The sequence below is a fragment of the Oncorhynchus tshawytscha genome, linkage group LG03 (genome assembly GCF_018296145.1).
Source record: "Oncorhynchus tshawytscha isolate Ot180627B linkage group LG03, Otsh_v2.0, whole genome shotgun sequence".
Taxonomy (NCBI): domain Eukaryota; kingdom Metazoa; phylum Chordata; class Actinopteri; order Salmoniformes; family Salmonidae; genus Oncorhynchus; species Oncorhynchus tshawytscha.
Window position 1 is genome coordinate 29,825,126 of NC_056431.1, and position 18,927 is coordinate 29,844,052.

At 43.8% G+C, this 18,927-nt stretch overlaps 1 protein-coding gene across 1 annotated transcript; it reads left to right on the forward strand.

Moving 5' to 3' along the window:
- The first annotated feature begins 647 nt into the window (after positions 1-647).
- rab42b (RAB42, member RAS oncogene family) lies at positions 648-18,927 on the forward strand. The gene is made up of 2 exons (XM_024402235.2): positions 648-1,326; positions 18,056-18,927. The coding sequence occupies exons 1-2, from the start codon at positions 1,109-1,111 to the stop codon at positions 18,495-18,497; spliced, it is 660 nt and encodes a 219-aa protein (XP_024258003.1). The 5' UTR covers positions 648-1,108; the 3' UTR covers positions 18,498-18,927.

Sequence of the window (18,927 nt, forward strand, 5' to 3'; positions counted from 1 at the left end):
TCTGTGTGAATTTTATCCATCTACCATTCTGCACTATTTCAATATCATCCTTCACATTTTTTTTTATAACAGAAAGAAAACCTTGAATTTATTTCACTTTTATAATTGTTTGAGATCAGCTTTGATATAAGACTAGTGATATTCTGTGACTCTGAATAGACCACCCTTTTCAGTGTGCACCAGTCCCTCTTGTTTCCAATGACAATCCTTACAGCTGAACGTGCAAGTTCCTGTCTTGACTTGAGAGAGATTGATTTGACAACCTATGAAATATAGCTCAGTTTACATATCCTGAGCTATTAAAATCCCAAGTAGCCCCTCCGTGTGAGTCCTCGGAGAGTTTAGGTTGTATTGTTGTCCACTTCCCTTTTTCAGAGGCTCAACTGTACCCATATAGTGGGTTATGGGGGAGGCCACAATTCAATGTAAGTTTCCTGACAACTTGATATAAAATTAGTGCTCGCAACCCATGTCATTCTTATTTAGTGAAACATAGTGTCAAATAGTGACAACGGGAAATACATGATTCAGGGGAGAATATGCACCCGTTCCCTTCAGAGAGACGCAACTCCCCTTTTCTCTCTTTCCATCTGCACACCCCTCCCTTTCCATTGGAGAGCCCTCCCTCTCACACTCTTGCACCTCTCCCTTTGTCTATCAAGTATCAAGTTTGCACAGGCAAACTTTGGAAGTCCCCACCCCTACCAAACACTCATAGATACATGCACATGCTTGTGCAATATCAGTCAAGATCTACATGAAGGAGGACGGCAGCATAACAACTTAAGAACTCGATGGGATGGACATTCTTCCACAGGTGCTTTCACTGAGGATTTGAGGAGCAAGCACACACACTGAACCAAACACACTTTCGACAGCAGGGGATCAACAATGTGAGGGTGTTTCCTGGCTGCTGACACTACGGACAGAGACTGTTTTATGTGGGAGCTGTGAGAAGTGCCTCGCACTATTTCTCCTCAGAGGGAGCGTCGAGGAACTAGCTCCAGCTTGTCAAAACCCTATCTGCCTCTGGCTTCCTGAGGGGAATCCCTCTCTCCATATCTCCCTCCATCTGCCCTATCCCCCTCTACAGTCCTCAGCAGCTGCTATGGACCTGACTCTGTGGCAGTACCAGTTCAGGATCATCATGTTAGGGGACTCGACAGTGGGCAAGTCGTCCCTGCTGAAGCGTTACACAGAGGAGATGTTTCTGGACTGCATCAACCAGACAGTAGGGGTGGACTTCTACGTGCACTTCCTGGAGGTGGAGCCTGGTGTTAGGGTCAAACTGCAGTTCTGGGACACAGCAGGCCAGGAGAGGTTCAGGTAAAGAACAGTAATGTGATGTATTACCACAACAACACATTCATTCAGCCTACAACATCACTCCATTATGTAATGTTAGCTATTAATTTACTAATCCACCACCCAGTTACTTTTCTGACTTGAGGGACCTGCTTTCTACTCCATGGCATAAATCATGTAAATACATGATTACATACACCCAAGCCACTGCCTGTTCACACTGCTATCATCCAGAAGATGAGGTCAGTACAGGTGCATTAAAGCTGGGACTGAGAGACTGAAAAACAGCTTCTATCTCAAGGCCATCAGACTGTTAAACAGCCATCACTAGCCCACTTTAAGGAAGGAAACACTAGTCACTTTAATAATGTTTATATATCTGGCATTACTCATCTCATGTATATACTGTATTCTATACTATTCTACTGTATCTTAGTCCGTTCCGCTCTGACATCGCTCGTCCATATATGTATATAGTCTAAATTAATTCCTACTTTGATTTGTGTGTATTGGGTATATGTTGTGTAATTTGTTAGATATTACTGCACTGTGGGAGCTAGAAGCACAAGCATTACTCTACACCTGCTAATCACGTATATGTGACCAATACAATTTGATTGGATTTTAATGCCATGATCTGCACAAACTGGGTATTTTACAGAGGCTCAGGGGGATAGGATTGTTCCCATAAAAGGACAATTCTTACTAGTAAGAACTAACCATATTGACAACAGGAAATACAGGGCTTGCCTTGATATGGAGCAGAATGCACCCTTTCCCTTCAGAGAGCTGCAACTTCCCCTCTCTATTTCCCTTATCTTCACAGCACTGCAATGTTCATGCAAATGCTATACCCTGATAAACTACCTGTTCTTTGATTTGGGTATTTTCAACAATAGGAGTATTCATCAGTCTTTACCTTAAGGAAAATCAAACAAATACAATATAACCTATATGGGAGTAAGGTGCATCAGACCTGCCCTCCTTACAGAATGTAATGAACACTGTGACTCACCACAGCCAAACAAAATATTCCCTGTGAATCAATGGTTAGGAGTTTCTTTTAACTGTCACATACTTGCACATTTGACCATAGTGCAAGCGTTCCTTATAGTCTGGTTTATCATCTGTCTCCGTCTCTACCTCATGAGTTGATATTCAGTGTTGGGGAGTAGTAAACTACATATAGTTCAACTAGTAATTTAACTACATTTTGCTGTAGCTTGGTGGTAGTTGAACTACATTAAAATCTTGGTATCGTTTTCAATAGTTAACTTTTTTGTTGTTGCCATTTTAGAGGTGTAGCTAACCACACAATACTTTTTGGCAAAAATAAATATGGATGAAGTAGGTAAGAATTGTCTTTCTTTTTTGTCATCAGACCTGCCTAATTGTCACTTGAAACAGTTTTTGTGTTTAATAGGCCAAGTTACACATTCTGTTAAAAGCCCAACGCAGACTTTTTTATATCAATATCAAATACTTTCTGCGTAACAAATAAGTATCTTACTGGAATAGACTTCCATTAAAATGGGCAAAAATAGCTTTATAGCAAAAAACTGAAAACTAGCTGTTATTGGCTATTAACCAATTTACTGCATGGTGACGTCACCATTGAAAGCCAAAACCCCTGCTCATTGCAAACCTGATGATTAGAAGGTCCTGTGTAGATTGTATTTTCAACCAGCAACTATCAGGAAATAACACTGATCTACTTTACAGTATGAGTTTCATCAGCTGGAAAAACTGAATTTTGGGACTGGGACTCAAGGGATGTGATAATTTATGAAAAAGTAGTTTGGATGTAGTGAATTACTTTTTCAAAGTAACTATAGTTAAATCAATTATATTTAGTGAAGCTTTAGTGAAGCTTAATTTCTTTCAATGTGGAGTAATTGGTAGCTTGCTAAACTATATTTTCAGAGAAGCTTCCCCAACACTGTTGATATTATTCAGTGATGAAAGGGGAGCTGAAGAGTTCATTTATTTACATTTGCAAGAGTGAGAGTGAGAGAAACAATCTGCTTAATCCTCTCTATGGGGGGGGTGTACAACGGTAGACCCCTTAAGGCATGACATTTGAATAATTAAAAACCTGTCGCTCTGTAAAAAACCTGGCCCATGTTACATATCATATGGTGGTAGTTTTTGCCTCGTTCCTTATGGTGGTAGATTTTGCATCGTTTTTTTGGCTTGCTCCTCAAGAAATGTTGGCGGCCATGACAGAAGCCAAATGTGAGTTGGCTTGGGGGTGTGGTTGATGTGGGTGTTAATTGGGTGTGTCCTTGCAACCACCAAGACACACCCATCTATCAGAACCTTGCCCGCAGCTGTTTCCCCCCACTCATAGTTGAGTTCAATAAGTACAGGCAGATGTATGTTGAGGTGCCGGAGGAAACTTTGAATAGGTCAGTAGCCTACAGAGCAATATGAGAAGAATGCAATTGCTGAATTTATGTAGATATTCTAAACTAAGTGCTTTGATAACTTTCAAATGTAGTAAGAGGTCCATGTAGAATAAACAACCCTTTACATAAAACCATAGAATCAGTGTTCTGCTGATATAACAATCTGCACCTTTCAGTAGATACTGTGCATATTGGCATTTTGTCTGGTGATAATTGGGCTACCTTGGCAAACATATCAGAGTGGTAATATACCTTCCTGCGTGGTGCCCCGTATACACCAGGAGTTACCTGATCCTGGTCCTGGTACACTGTATAACCTAGGGTTTCTCCCTCCCCATATTGACTGATACCATTCAATTCAATAATAAAAAAAGACAAGTAAAAGTTGTCTAGTAAAATGTTCATGCTGTGTCAGGTCTCTCTCCATTCAGAGACATCAGTATCAAGCCTGTCTGTAATTCTGGACTTCATCACATCATATTGCAAGTATCCATGAGTTGGCTCCATACATGTTTCTGTGAACACATACACCCATAGTCACCAATGGATGTTAGGATAGGTAATTAGGTAACAAACAGGTACTACAGTGCATTCAGAAAGTATTCAGACCCCTTGACTTTTTCCACATTTTGTTACATTACAGCCTTATTCTAAAATGGACTAAATACATGTTTCTCTTCATCAATCTGCACACAATACCCCATAATGACAAAGCGAAAACATGTTTTTTGAATTATCTTATTTGAATAAGTATTCAGACCCTTGCTATGAGACTCAAAATTGAGCTCAGGTGCATCCTGTTTCCATTGATCATTTGACCACAGGCCAAACTGAGTAAATCGGGGGAGAAGGGCCTTGGTCAGGATGGTCACTCTGACAGAGCTCCAGAGTTCCTCTGTGGAGATGGGAGAACCTTCCAGAAGGACAACCATCTCTGCAGCACTCCATCAATCAGGCCTTCATGGTAGAGTGGCCAGACGGAGCCAAGCTTGTACTCAACAGGACTTGAGGCTGTAATCGATGAAAAAGGTGCTTCAACAAAGTACGTCGTAAAAGGTCTGAGTACTTATGTAAATGTGATATTTTTACATTTGCAAACATTTCTAAAAACCTGTTTTTGCCCTGTCATTATGGGGTATTGTGTGTAGATTGATGAGGAGAAACAATTTAATCAGTTTTAGAATAAGGCTGTAACGTAAGAAAATTGGGGAGAAGTCAAGGGGTCTGAATACTTTCCAATCCAATGTATAACCAAGTTTCCATCCAAACTTTTTATGCGAGTAAAATACAAAAAATGCTACGACAGTTCTACCCAGGAGCACGAGTACAGGACATCACAAAGCTTCTATCGGCTGTTTTACAATAGATGCCGGGAGCTGACACTGTCGTAGTCCATGTGGGGTCAAACTACATCAGGAGGGCTAGCTCAGAACATCTGAACATGGATTTTAAGGAACTTATTTTAGCCTTAAAAGGCTCCAAAAAACGGCCAATCATTTCAGGCCCATTTCAGGTCCAGTACCATTGTTGGGTGTGGGAGATTCAGCAGGCTACTGGCATTATACATCTGGCTAAAAGATTATTGTAGCTCTGCTGGAGTCACTTTTATAGATAACTTTGACACCTTCTGGAAACAGAAAATATTCTACAGGAATGATGGAGTCCATCTAAATCATCTTGGCTCCTGGACTCTGTCCGTGCATTTCAAGGCTAAGTTGAAACAATGACTTATCAATGACCCAAGACCAGCTCAGTCTTGAGTCGTCATAATGCTGCATCAGATGTACATTATCCGAGGGGCGTTGGCAGACACAATGTAAGTATCTTAATGTATGCCCCCCTAATTGCCCTGAATACCTCTGTTGATCCTACAGCTATTGTATGCAGTAATCATGAGCCTATGAACCAGAGTTACACTGTTAACACAGAGGCGGTGTGCCCTAGTAGGAAGACCACTTTGTGCAGCTCACCCATCAGCTCCAATATAAGTAACATGAGCAAGTCTACTTCTGATAAGCTTCCCAGTAAAGCATTAAAAACCATCACGCAACCCAGAAAAGTGCTAAAATAGCCCATATTAACTTGCAGCCTGAGAAACAAGGTCCATGAAGTCAAGAACTTGCTTGTAAACAGATGACGTTCATATTGCATCTCTGAAACTCACCTCGATAATGCCTTTGATGATACAGTGGTAGCAATACATGGTTATAACATTTACCGAACAGACAGAAATGCCAACGGGGGAGGTGTTGCGGTCTATATAAAGCACCACATTCCTGTAAAGCTGAGAGAGGTTCTCATGTTAAATACTGTTGAAGTAATATGGCTACAGGTTCATCTGCCTCACCTAAAGCCCATTCTTGTGGGAAGCTGCTATAGACCACCAAGTGCTAACACTAATATGTGTGAAATGCTTGATAATGTATGTGAAATCAACAGAAAAGTATATTTTCTGGGTTTAAATATTTAAAATGTAAATATTGACTGGAGAAAAAAACGTCAAACTGTAACCAGTGCCTGCAACCTGGTTCAGGTTTTCAGTTAACCTACCAGGGTATTTACAAACAGCACAGGAATGAAATCATCAACATGTATTTATCACATCTTTACTAATGCTGCAGAAATTAAATCAGTATCCAAATCCATAGGATGTAGTGATCATAATATAATAGCCATATCTAGGAAAACCAAAAGTTCCAAAGTCTGGGCCTAATATAGTGTATAAGAGGTCATACAAGAAGTTTTTGTAATGATTCATATGTTGATGATGTAAAGAATATTTGCTGGTCTGTGGTTTGTATTGAGGAGCAACCAGAGGCCACACTTGACACATTTGTGAAATTGCTTATTCCGGTTAATAATAAGCATGCACCCATTAAGAAAATTACTGTACAAACAGTTACATCCCTGTGGATTGATGAGGAATTAAGAAATTGTATGGTTGAGAGGGATGAGGCAAAAGGTATGGCAAATATATCTGGCAGCCCAACTGATTGGCAAACATACTGCAAATTAATAAATCATGTGACTAAGCTAAATAAAAACCAAATGAAACTACTATGAAACAAAGATAAATTATATAAAGAATGATAGTAAAAAAGCTTTGGAGCATCTTAAATTAAATTTTCGGGGGGAAAAAAAAGCCAACTTAAACATTATTCATTGAATCAGATGGCTCATTTATTACAAAACCCACTGATATTGCCAACTACTTTAATGACTTTTTCATTGGCAAGATAAGCAAATTTAGGGATGACATGTCAGCAACAAACGGTGACACTACACATCCAAGTATATCTGACCAAATTATGAAAGAGAAGAATTGTACTTTTGAATTCCGTAAAGTCAGTGTGGATATTTGGCTAGCGATTATAGTGATAATGCTAGCGATGATAGTGATAATGATTATCAAAATATACATAACCAGCTTTCTATAGTCTAGCTTCCAGTATACTCACCACCTATTCAGCATGATAGGGTCCTTCAGCAGGGCATGCTGGCACTTCGGCAGGGCATGCATAGTCCATATAGGGCTTTTCGGTCTCAAACGGCTGTAATCCTTTGAAGACATTGGGGGTGATGAAACAACAGAGCCCTATTCAATGAGGGGGTTCATTTATCTGGCCCGGATTACCCTGATAGGAGGAGTTTGAACAGGGTGAAACGTGATTGTCGTTTTGGAACTGTGCTGCCTCCCGTGTGTGAGCCAGGTGCCCCGCTCTAGTAAATGGTGAAGTCGGCTCAAAACAAAAGTGAAGTACTCAAGCACGTTGAGTGATTAAGTAGGATTCTCTGTTTTCACAAGCAAAAGCGATTGCTTTTTATAAAGATGCTGGTAACACTTGACACTCAGCATCATAACATGTAACCATGACATAATATGTCATAACAGCTCACATAACTTGTTATTACCGGTCATATTATGGTCATAACACCGTCATGACCCATGTATTTAGATCTGTTGTGACATACAGTATATTGCGTTATTTTATGGTTGGTTTTGAGTGAGAGTGTCAAAACCCACAAAACCTACCACACACAGCAAAACCTTCTATTACACCATAAACAAGTAGGCTATGTCATATAACATTTTCTGAAATTGACCATATTAAATTATCATCGTAATTGTGCACACATTGATGTCAGACATGTACCTACCTTGTTTTCTGATGACTGGGATGAATGCAGGAGCAGATTTCAAGAGCAGGACAAGACACCCTCTTTTTGACTGATGACTAACATAAGGGCATGTAGGTGATAGGGCTGTCTGGCTTATATGATTATGATGGTCATAATGCTTCTTGACAGTGTCATAAAGTGTATTTTTTTAGTCCAAGTAAAGTGACACAGTATAGTCATAATGCTTCTTGACAGTGCCATAAAGTGTATTTTCTTAGTCCAATTGATGTGACACAGGATGGTCATAATGCTTTATGATGTGTGAAAGTGTATTTTCTACAAGTTATTTAAAATATGATGGGACAAAAACATGACTGTAAAGAATTAATTACAATGACAACAAAGGATTTAAGAAACAAACTTTCAAACGCAAGGAAAAAACATTTGAATAAATGTGGGTTTTGACACTCTTATGTAGGTTTTATAACCATAAAAGCCATAAAATAACTTAATATACGACCATGTTATGACAAGTAATGTCAGCTGTTTTGACATATGATATGGTTATGACCGTGTTATGGAGCCGGGTTTCAAGTAAAGTGTTAGCAAAATGCTTTATCTGTCTTTCCAATGAAAACTAGTTTGAAAATTCAAATCTTTATTTTATGGAAAAGAGATGTTGTTTGTTTCTGGACGATGCGCCTTGTTGACAACATGACCGAGCAGTGCAGATTACTGTTTTGAGAAGGGCGCTCCTCCCTCCTCGCTTTTGCCCAATGACATGACGGGCCATTGCCCTATTCAACCAGAAAAGATTAATGGTGTCACGCCCTGGTCAAAGTATTTTGTGTTTATCTTTATGTATTTGGTCAGGCCAGGGTGTGGCATGGGGTTTTTGTAATTGTGGTGTGTTTGTCTTGGGGTTTTGGTGGTGGTATTGGGATTGTAGCTTAGTGGGTTGTCTAGCAAGGTCTATGGCTGTCTGGAGTGGTTCTCAATCAGAGGCAGGTGCTTATCGTTGTCTCTGATTGGGAACCATATTTAGGCAGCCATATTCTTTGAGTTTGTCGTGGGTGATTGTCCTTAGTGTCTTACTTGTACTCTCTGTTAGTTTGCACTAGATAGGCTGTTTTCGGTTTTCATTACGTTTATTGTTTTGTCGTGTTTAGTGTTTAGTCGTGTTTAGTGTTTAGTCGTGTTTAGTGTTTAGTCGTGTTTACGTTTTGTTTAATAAATATGGATCGCAATCGACACGCTGCAGTTTGGTCCGACTCTCCTTCATCACCACTAGAAAACCGTTACAGAATCACCCACCACCAACGGACCAAGCAGCGTGTTAACAGGCAGGAACCACAGGAGAGGCAACAGAGGCAGCAGCAGCAGGAGCAGCAGCAGCTGCAGTGGGAGAGGCTGCACCACCTGGAGAAATGGACATGGGAGGAAGAACTGGACGGTAAAGGACCCTGGGCTCAGCCTGGAGAATATCGCCGCCCCAAGGAAGAACTGGAGGCGGCGAAAGCTGAGAGGCGCAGATATGAGGAGGCAGCACGGCGTAGCGGATGGAAGCCCCAAAAATTTCTTGGGGGGCTCAGGGAGAGTGTGGCAGAGTCAGGAGTCAGACCTGAGCCAACTCTCCCTGTTTATCGTGAGGAGCCAAGGAGGAGACCAGAACCAGAGACTGTGAAGGAGTTAATGGGGAAATTGGAGGAGAGAGAAATGAGGGAGTTGCTGTGTTGGTGCTTTTTGCATGGAATTCGCCCGACGGAACGTGTTGGGGATTTGATGGCACCTGGGTTAGCGCTCCATACTCGTCCTGAGGTGCGTGTTAGTCGGCTGGTGAAGTTGGTGCCAGCCTCACGCACCAGGCCTCCTGTGCACATCCCTAGCCTTGCACATCCTGTGCCAACACTGCTCTCAAGATCTCCAGTACGCCTTCACGGTCTAGCCCATCCTGTGCCACCTCCACACTCCAGTCCTCCGGTAGCAGCTCCCCGCTCCAGGCTTCCTGTGCGTGTCCTCGATCCAGTACCACCAGTTCCAGCACCACGCACCAGGCCTTCAGTGTGCCTCGCCTGTTCAGCGCAGCCAGCGCTTTTCTCCTCTCCTGCGCTGCTGGAGTCTCCCGCCTGTTTAGCGCAGCCAGAGCCTTTCTCCTCTACAGCGCTGCCGGATCCTCCCGCCTGTTCAGCGCAGCCAGAGCCTTCCTCCTCTACAGCGCTGCCGGAGCCTCCCGCCTGTTTAGCGCAGCCAGAGCCTTTCTCCTCTCCTACGCTGCCGGAGTCTCCCGCCTGTTCAGCGCAGCCAGAGCTGCCAGCCTGCATGGAGAAGCCAGAGCTGCCAGCCTGCATGGAGCAGCCAGAGCTGTCAGTCCGCATAGAGCAGCCAGAGCTGTCAGTCTGCATGGAGCAGCCAGAGCTGTCAGTCTGCATGGAGCAGCCAGAGCTGTCAGTCTGCATGGAGCAGCCAGAGATGTCAGTCTGCATGGAGCAGCCAGAGCTGTCAGTCTGCATGGAGCAGCCAGAGCTGCCAGTCTGCAAGGAGCAGCCAGAGCTGTCAGTCTGCATGGAGCAGCCAGAGCTGTCAGTCTGCATGGAGCAGCCAGAGCTGCCAGTCTGCATGAAGCAGCCAGTCTGCATGGAGCAGCCAGAGCTGCCAGTCTGCATGGAGCAGCCAGAGCTGCCAGTCTGCATGGAGCAGCCAGAGCTGCCAGTCTGCATGAAGCAGCCAGAGCTGTCAGTCTGCATGGAGCAGCCAGAGCTGCCAGTCTGCATGAAGCAGCCAGAGCTGTCAGTCTGCATGGAGCAGTCAGAGCTGTCAGTCTACATGAAGCAGCCCGAGCTGCCAGTCTGCATGAAGCAGTCAGTCTACATGGAGCAGCCAGAGCTGTCAGTCCGCATGGAGCAGCCAGAGCTGTCAGTCTACATGAAGCAGCCCGAGCTGCCAGTCTGCATGAAGCAGCCAGTCTACATGGAGCAGCCAGAGATGTCAGTCTGCATGAAGCAGCCAGAGCTGTCAGTCTGCATAGAGCAGCCAGTCTGCATGGAGCTGCCAGTCTGCATGGAGCAGCCAGTCTGCATGGAGCTGCCAGTCTGCAAGGAGCTGTCAGTCTGCACGGAGCTGTCAGTCTGCACGGAGCTGTCAGTCTGTAAGGAGCTGCCAGTCTGCAAGGAGCTGCCAGTCAGCACGGAGCCGCCAGAGCGGTCAGTCTGTAAGAAGCCGCCAGAGCTGTCAGCCTATATGGAGCAGCTAGTGCCGCCAGTCTGCCCAGCGCCGCCAGTGCCCCCAGTCTGCCCAGCGTCGCCAGTCTGCCCAGCGCCGACAGTCTGCCCAGCATCGCCAGTCTGCCCAGCATCGCCAGTCTGCCCAGCGTCGTCAGTCTGCCCAGCATCGCCAGTCTGCCCAGCATCGCCAGTCTGCCCAGCGTCGTCAGTCTGCCCAGCGTCGTCAGTCTGCCCAGCACCGCCAGTCTGCCCAGCGCCGCCAGTCTGCCCAGCGCCGCCAGTCTGCCCAGCGCCGCCAGTCTGCCCAGCATCGCCAGTCTGCCCAGCGCCGCTAGTCTGCCCAGCGCCGCCAGTCTGCCCAGCGCCGCCAGTCTGCCCAGCGCCGCCAGATCTGCCAGTCAGCCAGACTCTTCCAGATCTGCCAGTCAGCCAGACTCTTCCAGATCTGCCAGTCAGCCAGACTCTTCCAGATCTGCCAGTCAACCAGACTCTTCCAGATCTGCCAGTCAACCAGACTCTTCCAGATCTGCCAGTCAACCAGACTCTTCCAGATCTGCCAGTCAACCAGACTCTTCCAGATCTGCCAGTCAGCCAGGATCTGCCAGTCAGCCAGGATCTGCCAGTCAGCCAGGATCTGCTGAAACCACCAGCCAGCCAGGAGCTGGTAGATCTATCTACCTGCCTGAGCTTCCTCTCACTCCTGAGCTTCCTCTCACTCCTGAGCTTCCTCTCACTCCTGAGCTTCCTCTCACTCCTGAGCTTTCTCTCACTCCCGAGCTGCCTCGGTCCCGAGCTGTCCTTCAGTCCCGATCTGCTCCTCAGTCCAGTGGGGTTCTGGGTGGGGACTACTAGGCCATGGTCGGCGGCGAGGGTGGACTATCCAGGGACGAAGGGAGAGGGGACTAAGACATTAAAGGAGTGGGGTCCACGTCCCGCGCCGGAGCCGCCACCATGGACAGACGCCCACCCGGACCCTCCCTATTGTTTTGAGGTGCGTTCGGGAGTCCGCACCTTAGGGGGGTTCTGTCACGCCCTGGTCAAAGTATTTTGTGTTTATCTTTATGTATTTGGTCAGGCCAGGGTGTGGCATGGGGTTTTTGTAATTGTGGTGTGTTTGTCTTGGGGTTTTGGTGGTGGTATTGGGATTGTAGCTTAGTGGGTTGTCTAGCAAGGTCTATGGCTGTCTGGAGTGGTTCTCAATCAGAGGCAGGTGCTTATCGTTGTCTCTGATTGGGAACCATATTTAGGCAGCCATATTCTTTGAGTTTGTCGTGGGTGATTGTCCTTAGTGTCTTACTTGTACTCTCTGTTAGTTTGCACTAGATAGGCTGTTTTCGGTTTTCATTACGTTTATTGTTTTGTCGTGTTTAGTGTTTAGTCGTGTTTAGTGTTTAGTCGTGTTTAGTGTTTAGTCGTGTTTACGTTTTGTTTAATAAATATGGATCGCAATCGACACGCTGCAGTTTGGTCCGACTCTCCTTCATCACCACTAGAAAACCGTTACAAATGGAAGCCTCTCTAATGCAAATTTGGTTGAGTGTGGTGTACTGCAGGGCAGCCGGCTTGGACCATTATTGTTTTCTGTGTTTACTAATAACCTTCCACTGACCTTGAATAATATCCTCCTAGAGTCTGTTGATGCACCGGTGTGTCAATCTAAGTAACATAAAAAAAATCCCATCAAAATCCTTCACTTTAACCTAGAAGTATCTGTTTTTTGCATGGGCTGCGTCTCGATGCACCGCATCCGCCTATGTGTTACGTTCGTCATAATGAGGAGACCAAGGTGCAGTGTGATAAGAATACATACTTCTTTTAATGAAGAATAAACACTGAACAAACTATACAAAACAACGTGACGCTATGAGACACGCGTACTGACATGCATCTACACATTGACAATAACCCACAAACTATCCAAGGAATATGGCTACCTAAATATGGTCCCCAATCAGAGACAACGATTAACAGCTGCCTCTGATTTAGAACCAATCTAGGCAACCATAGACATATAAACCCCTAGACTAGAAAAACCATAAACATACAAAAACCCTAGACAGGCAAAAACACATATACCCACCCTCGTCACACCCTGACCTGACCAAAATAATACAGAAAACATAGATAACTAAGGTCAGGGCGTGACAGTATGACGGCCTTCCGCATCAGCCGATCTACAGCAGTGTTTGTCAGATCATGAGACATCCCAAAAATCAGTCTTCTCACGAAAGCGTCTGTGGCATCCAAAACGAATATGACCATGCTATGGAAAGATGAGACTCTCACAAGCACAATGGTGGTCTCCGGTTTGTACTACGACCCCCTCGAGTGTAACAGGACTCATTTGAAGGTAACTGGTACTGGTTTAAAACAATTATTGTGAGTATGGAGGTAGTTTAGACTCAACACTATACACGTCGGCAGCAACAGTAAATTAAATAACTGACACCCTGAACATAGAGCTGCAGTCCATTTTAGAATGGGTAACTAGCAATAGGCTGATGTTAAATATATCAAAAACTAAAAGCATAATTTTTGGGAGAAAACATTCGCTCAACCCTAAACCTCATCTTGATCTATTGTTGACTAATGCGGCTATTGAGCAAGTTGAAGAGACTAAACCGCTGGCTGTCACCCTAGATAGCAAGTTATCGTGGTCAAAACATATAAACTCAATGCTTACTAAAATGGGATGAGGTCTGTCCATAAGGCATTGCTCTTCTTTCTTGATATCTCAGTCAACCAGACTCAGGCTCTAGTTTTGTTGCACCTGGTCTTACTGTCCAATTGTGTGGTCAGGTACAGCAAAGAAAGACATAGGCAAGTTGCAGTTGGTCCAAATCAGAGAAGCACGCATTTCTCATGCATGTCATTGTGGTCCTGTATGGCTCAGTTGGTGGAGTGTGGCTATTGCACCGCCAGCGTTGTGGGTTCGATTTCCGGGGCAACCCATATGGAAAATGTACGCACGCGTGACTGTAATTTGAGTCTGCTAAATGGCATATGTATTATTATATATATTATTTACACTCGATTTACCAAAAGTATGTGGACACCTGCTTGTGGAACATCTTATTCCAAAATCTTGGGCATTAATATGGAGTTGGTCCCCCCTTTGCTGCTATAATAGCCTCCTCTTTTCTGGGAAGGCTTTCCACTAGATGTTGGAATATTGCTGTGGGGACTTGCTTCCATTCAACCACTAGTGCATTAGTGAGGTCGGGCACTAATGTTGGGTGATTAGGCATGGCTCGCAGTCGGCGTTCCAATTCATCCCAAAGGTGTTCGATGGAGTTGAGGTCAGGGCTCTGTCAAGTTCTTCTGTCAAGTTCTTCCACACCAATCTCGAAAAAACATTTCTGTATGGACTTTGCTTTGTGCATGGGGGCATTGTCGTGCTGAAACAGGAAAGGGCCTTCCCCAAACTGTTGCCACAAAGTTGGAAGCAGAGAATTGTCTAGAATGTCATTGTATGCTGTAGTGTTAAGATTTCCCTTCCCTGGAACTAAGGAGCCTAGCCCGAACCATGAAAAACAGCCCAGACCATTATTCCTTCTCCACCAAACTTTGCAGTTGGCACTATGCATTGGGGCAGGTAGCTTTCTCCTGGCATCTGCCAAACCCAGAAATGTCAGTCGGACAGCCAGATGGTGAAGCATGATTCATCTCTCCAGAGAACGCATTTCCACTGTTCCAGAGTCCAATGGCGGCAAGCTTTACACCACTCCAGCTGACACTTGGCATTGCTCATGGTGATCTTAGGCTTGTGTGCGGCTGCTCGGCCATGGAAACCCATGAAGCTCCCGACGAAAGTTATTGTGCTGATGTTGCTTCCAGAGGTAGTTTGGAACTCAGTAGTGAGTGTTGCATCCGAGGACAGCAGTTTTTTATGCGCTACGCACTTCAGCACTTGGGGGTCCCATTCTGTGAGCTTGTGTGGCCTACCACTTCGCGGCCGAGCCGTTGTTGCTCCTAGACGTTTCCACGTCATAATAACAGCACTTACAGTTGACCGGGCAGAGGTTTTACGAACTGACTTGTTGGAAAGGTGGCATCCTATGACGGTGTCACGTTGAACGTCATTGAGCTCTTCAGTAAGGCCTTTCCACAGCCAATGTTTGTCAATGGAAATTGCATGGCTGTGTGCTTGATTTTATACACCTAGCCGAATCCACAGATTTGAAGGGGTGTCCACATACTTTTGTATAAATAGGGTAAATTTGAGTTCCTGAGTTGCGCAACGGTCTAAGGCACTACATCTCAGTGCTAGAGTTGTCACTACAGACACCCTGGTTTGAATCCAGGCTGTTTCACAACTGGCCGTGATTGGGAGTCCCATAGGACGGTGCACAATTGGCGCAGCGTCTTCCAGGGTTGGCCGGTGTAGGTCGTTAATGTAAATAAGAATTTGTTTTTAACTGACTTGCCTAGTTAAATAAAAGTTAAAAAGAAAATATATATTATGTCAATCTCTCCTGGCTCAAAGTTGAGGAGATATTGACTGCATCACTATTTGTCACAGTTCGGACATTCATTGGTATTACACAAAACATGCAATCTGAGGTCTCTTCTAGAGGTCGACCGATTATGATTTTTCAAAGGCAATACCGATTTATTGGAGGACCTTAAAAAAAAGCCGATGCCGATTAATTGGCCGATTTTTAGATATATATACAGTTGATGTCGGAAGTTTACATACACTTAGGTTGGAGTCATTAAAACTCATTTTTCAACCACTCCACATATTTCTTGTTAACAAACTATAGTTTTGGCAAGTCGGTTAGGACATCTACTTTGTGCATGACATAAGTAATTTTTCCAATAATTGTTTACAGACAGATTATTTCACTTATAATTCACTGTATCACCATTCCAGTGGGTCAGAAGTTTACATACACTAAGTTCACTGTGCCTTTAAACAGCTTAGGAAAATTCCAGAAAATTATGTCATGGCTTTAGAAGCTTCTAATTTACATAATTTGAGTCAATTGGAGGTGTACCTGTGGATGTATTTCAAGGCCTACCTTCAAACACAGTGCCTCTTTGCTTGACATCATGGGAAAATCAAAAGAAATCAGCCGAAACCTCAGAATTTATTTTTTTGACTTCGACAACTCTGGTTCATCCTTGGGAGCAATTTCCAGACGCCTGAAGGTACCACGTTCATCTGTACAGACAATAGTATGCAAGTATACACACCATGGGACCACGCAGCCGTCATACCGCTCAGGAAGGAGACGCGTTCTGTCTCCTAGAGATGAACGTACTTTGGTGCGAAAAGTGCAAATCAATCACAGAACAACAGCAAAGGACCTTGTGAAGATGCTGGAGGAAACAGGTCCAAAGTATCTATATCCAGAGTATAACGAGTCCTATATTGACATAACCTGAAAGGCCGCTCAGTAAGGAAGAAGCCACTGCTCCAAAACCTCCATTAAAAAAGCCAGACTACGGTTTGCAACTGCACATGGGGACAAAGATCGTACTTTTTGGAGAAATGTCCTTTGGTCTGATGAAACAAAAATAGGACTGTTTGGCCATAATGACCATCGTTATGTTTGGAGGAAAAAGGGGGAGGCTTGCAAGTCGAAGAACACCATCCCAACCGTGAAGCACGGGGGTGGCAGCATCATGTTGTGGGGGTGCTTTGCTGCAGGAGGGACTGGTGGACTTCACAAAATAGATGGCATTATGAGGATGAAAAATTATGTGGATATATTGAAGCAACATCTCAAGACATCAATCAGGAAGTTAAAGCTTGGTCGTAAATGGGTCTTCCAGATGGACAATGACCCCAAGCACACTTCCAAAGTTGTGGCAAAATGGATTAAGGACAACAAAGTCAATGTATTGGAGTGGCCATCACAAAGTCCTGACCTCAATCCCATAGAAAATTTGTGGGCAGAACTGAAAAAGCTTGTGCGAGCAAGGAGGCCCACAAACCTGACTCAGTTACACCAGTTACACCACTAGAATGGGCCAAAATTCACCCAACTTATTGTGGGAAGCTTGTGGAAGGCTACCCAAAACATTTGACCCAAGTTAAACAATTTAAAGGCATTGCTACCGAATACTAATTGAGTGTATGTAAACTTCTGACCCACTGGGAATGTGATGAAAGAAATAAAAGCTTGAATAAATAATTATCTGTACTATTCTTACACATTCTTAAAATAAAGGGGTGATCCTAGCTGACCTACGACAGGGAATTTTTACTAGGATTAAATGTTAGGAATTGTGAGAAAGTTTAAATGTAGTTGGCTAAGGTGTATGTAAACTTCCGACTTCAACTGTATATATATGTGTAATAAATGACAATTAGAATAATACTGAATAAAACATTTACATTTTCATTTTAACTTAATATTATACATTAATCAAATCTATTTTGTCTCAAATAAATAATGAAAAACACAGTGTTGGAGAAGAAAGTAAAAGTGCATAATGTGCCATGTAAAAAAGCTAACGTTTAAGTTCCTTGCTCAGAACATGAGAACATTTGAACGCTGGTGGTTCCTTTTAACATGAGTCTTCAATATTCCCAGTAAAGAAGTTTTAGGTTGTAGTTATTATTGGAATCATAGGACTATTTCTCTCTATACCATTTGCATTTCATATACCTTTGACTATTGGATGTTCTTATAGGCACTTTTGTATTGTCTTCAATTGTAAGATATCCAGACACAATGAGTCTGACAACATCTACTGAAACACAACTAGGGGTCGTTCAAAGAGGATACCTATTCTGGTGAAACCTCCCTTCAATGAATACCACATCCTCTTTTGCAGATGCAATAGATAGAGTTCCTCCATACATAGTCAACATTAGCCTAATTTAGGTTAACATTTACCAATGTGTATGAGTTCATAGTAATTATCACAACTATTTATATGCTGATCATTGATTCACATCCATAAATTGATTCCATTTTTTTTTTTCATTTTTTAAAAACAATTTACACAATTCCTTTCACTTTTTGATATGTTTTTCTTTTCTCTCAGGTCAGTGACTCGGTCCTACTTCCGTAACTCAGTGGGGGGCCTGCTGGTGTTTGACCTGACTAACCGTGCCTCCTTTGAGCATGTGCAGGAGTGGCACGCAGAGGTGTGTGAACATGTGCAGCCCCACACGGTGCTGTTTGTACTTGTGGGAAACAAGAATGACCGGGTGGCCCAGGGAGAGCGGGTGGTGGGCCATAACGAGGCTGAGAAACTGGCAGGCCAGCTGGGGATGCCCTACATCGAGGCGTCAGCTAAGACTGGTCAGTGTGTGACGGAGGCTTTCGAGCTGCTGACCCGCCGGGTGTACCAGGGCTTGCTGAGTGGGGAGGTGCAGCTACAAGAGGGCTGGGACGGGGTGAAGTGCTTGGCTCCACGTGCAACCTTAGCACAGCTACAAAATCCCAAGATCAATAAATCCAACAACAGAAGGTGCTGTTCCTGAGTTGCTGTATTGTCATGTATGCCATGTCACAATGCCTCTCTTGAAAAACTGACTGCCATATTGGATAAAAGATCATAAAATACTCTTGACTTGAGGCTCTTCACCAGATGAGAATAAGTTTTACAAGATGGGCATTACCTATTGTGACAATATTTCAGAACATGGAAATAGACATAACACATGTAAAAGACTTGCAAGTGTGTGTACAGGGACTTTTCTGAAGGAGGTCGTTAGTTTGTCATTCAGAATCGAGAAACATTATCACAGTGGTATTGCAGTTAAGGAAATCTAGTCAAATCTCTTTACCCTGAATAGTGATATACTGATGTAATCCATTTATGTAGAAAGTGAACTCCGAAATACTCAAGGTTCCAACAAATGAGAAAGAACATGACTTAACACTGAAATAAACACACAAATCAAATGCCAA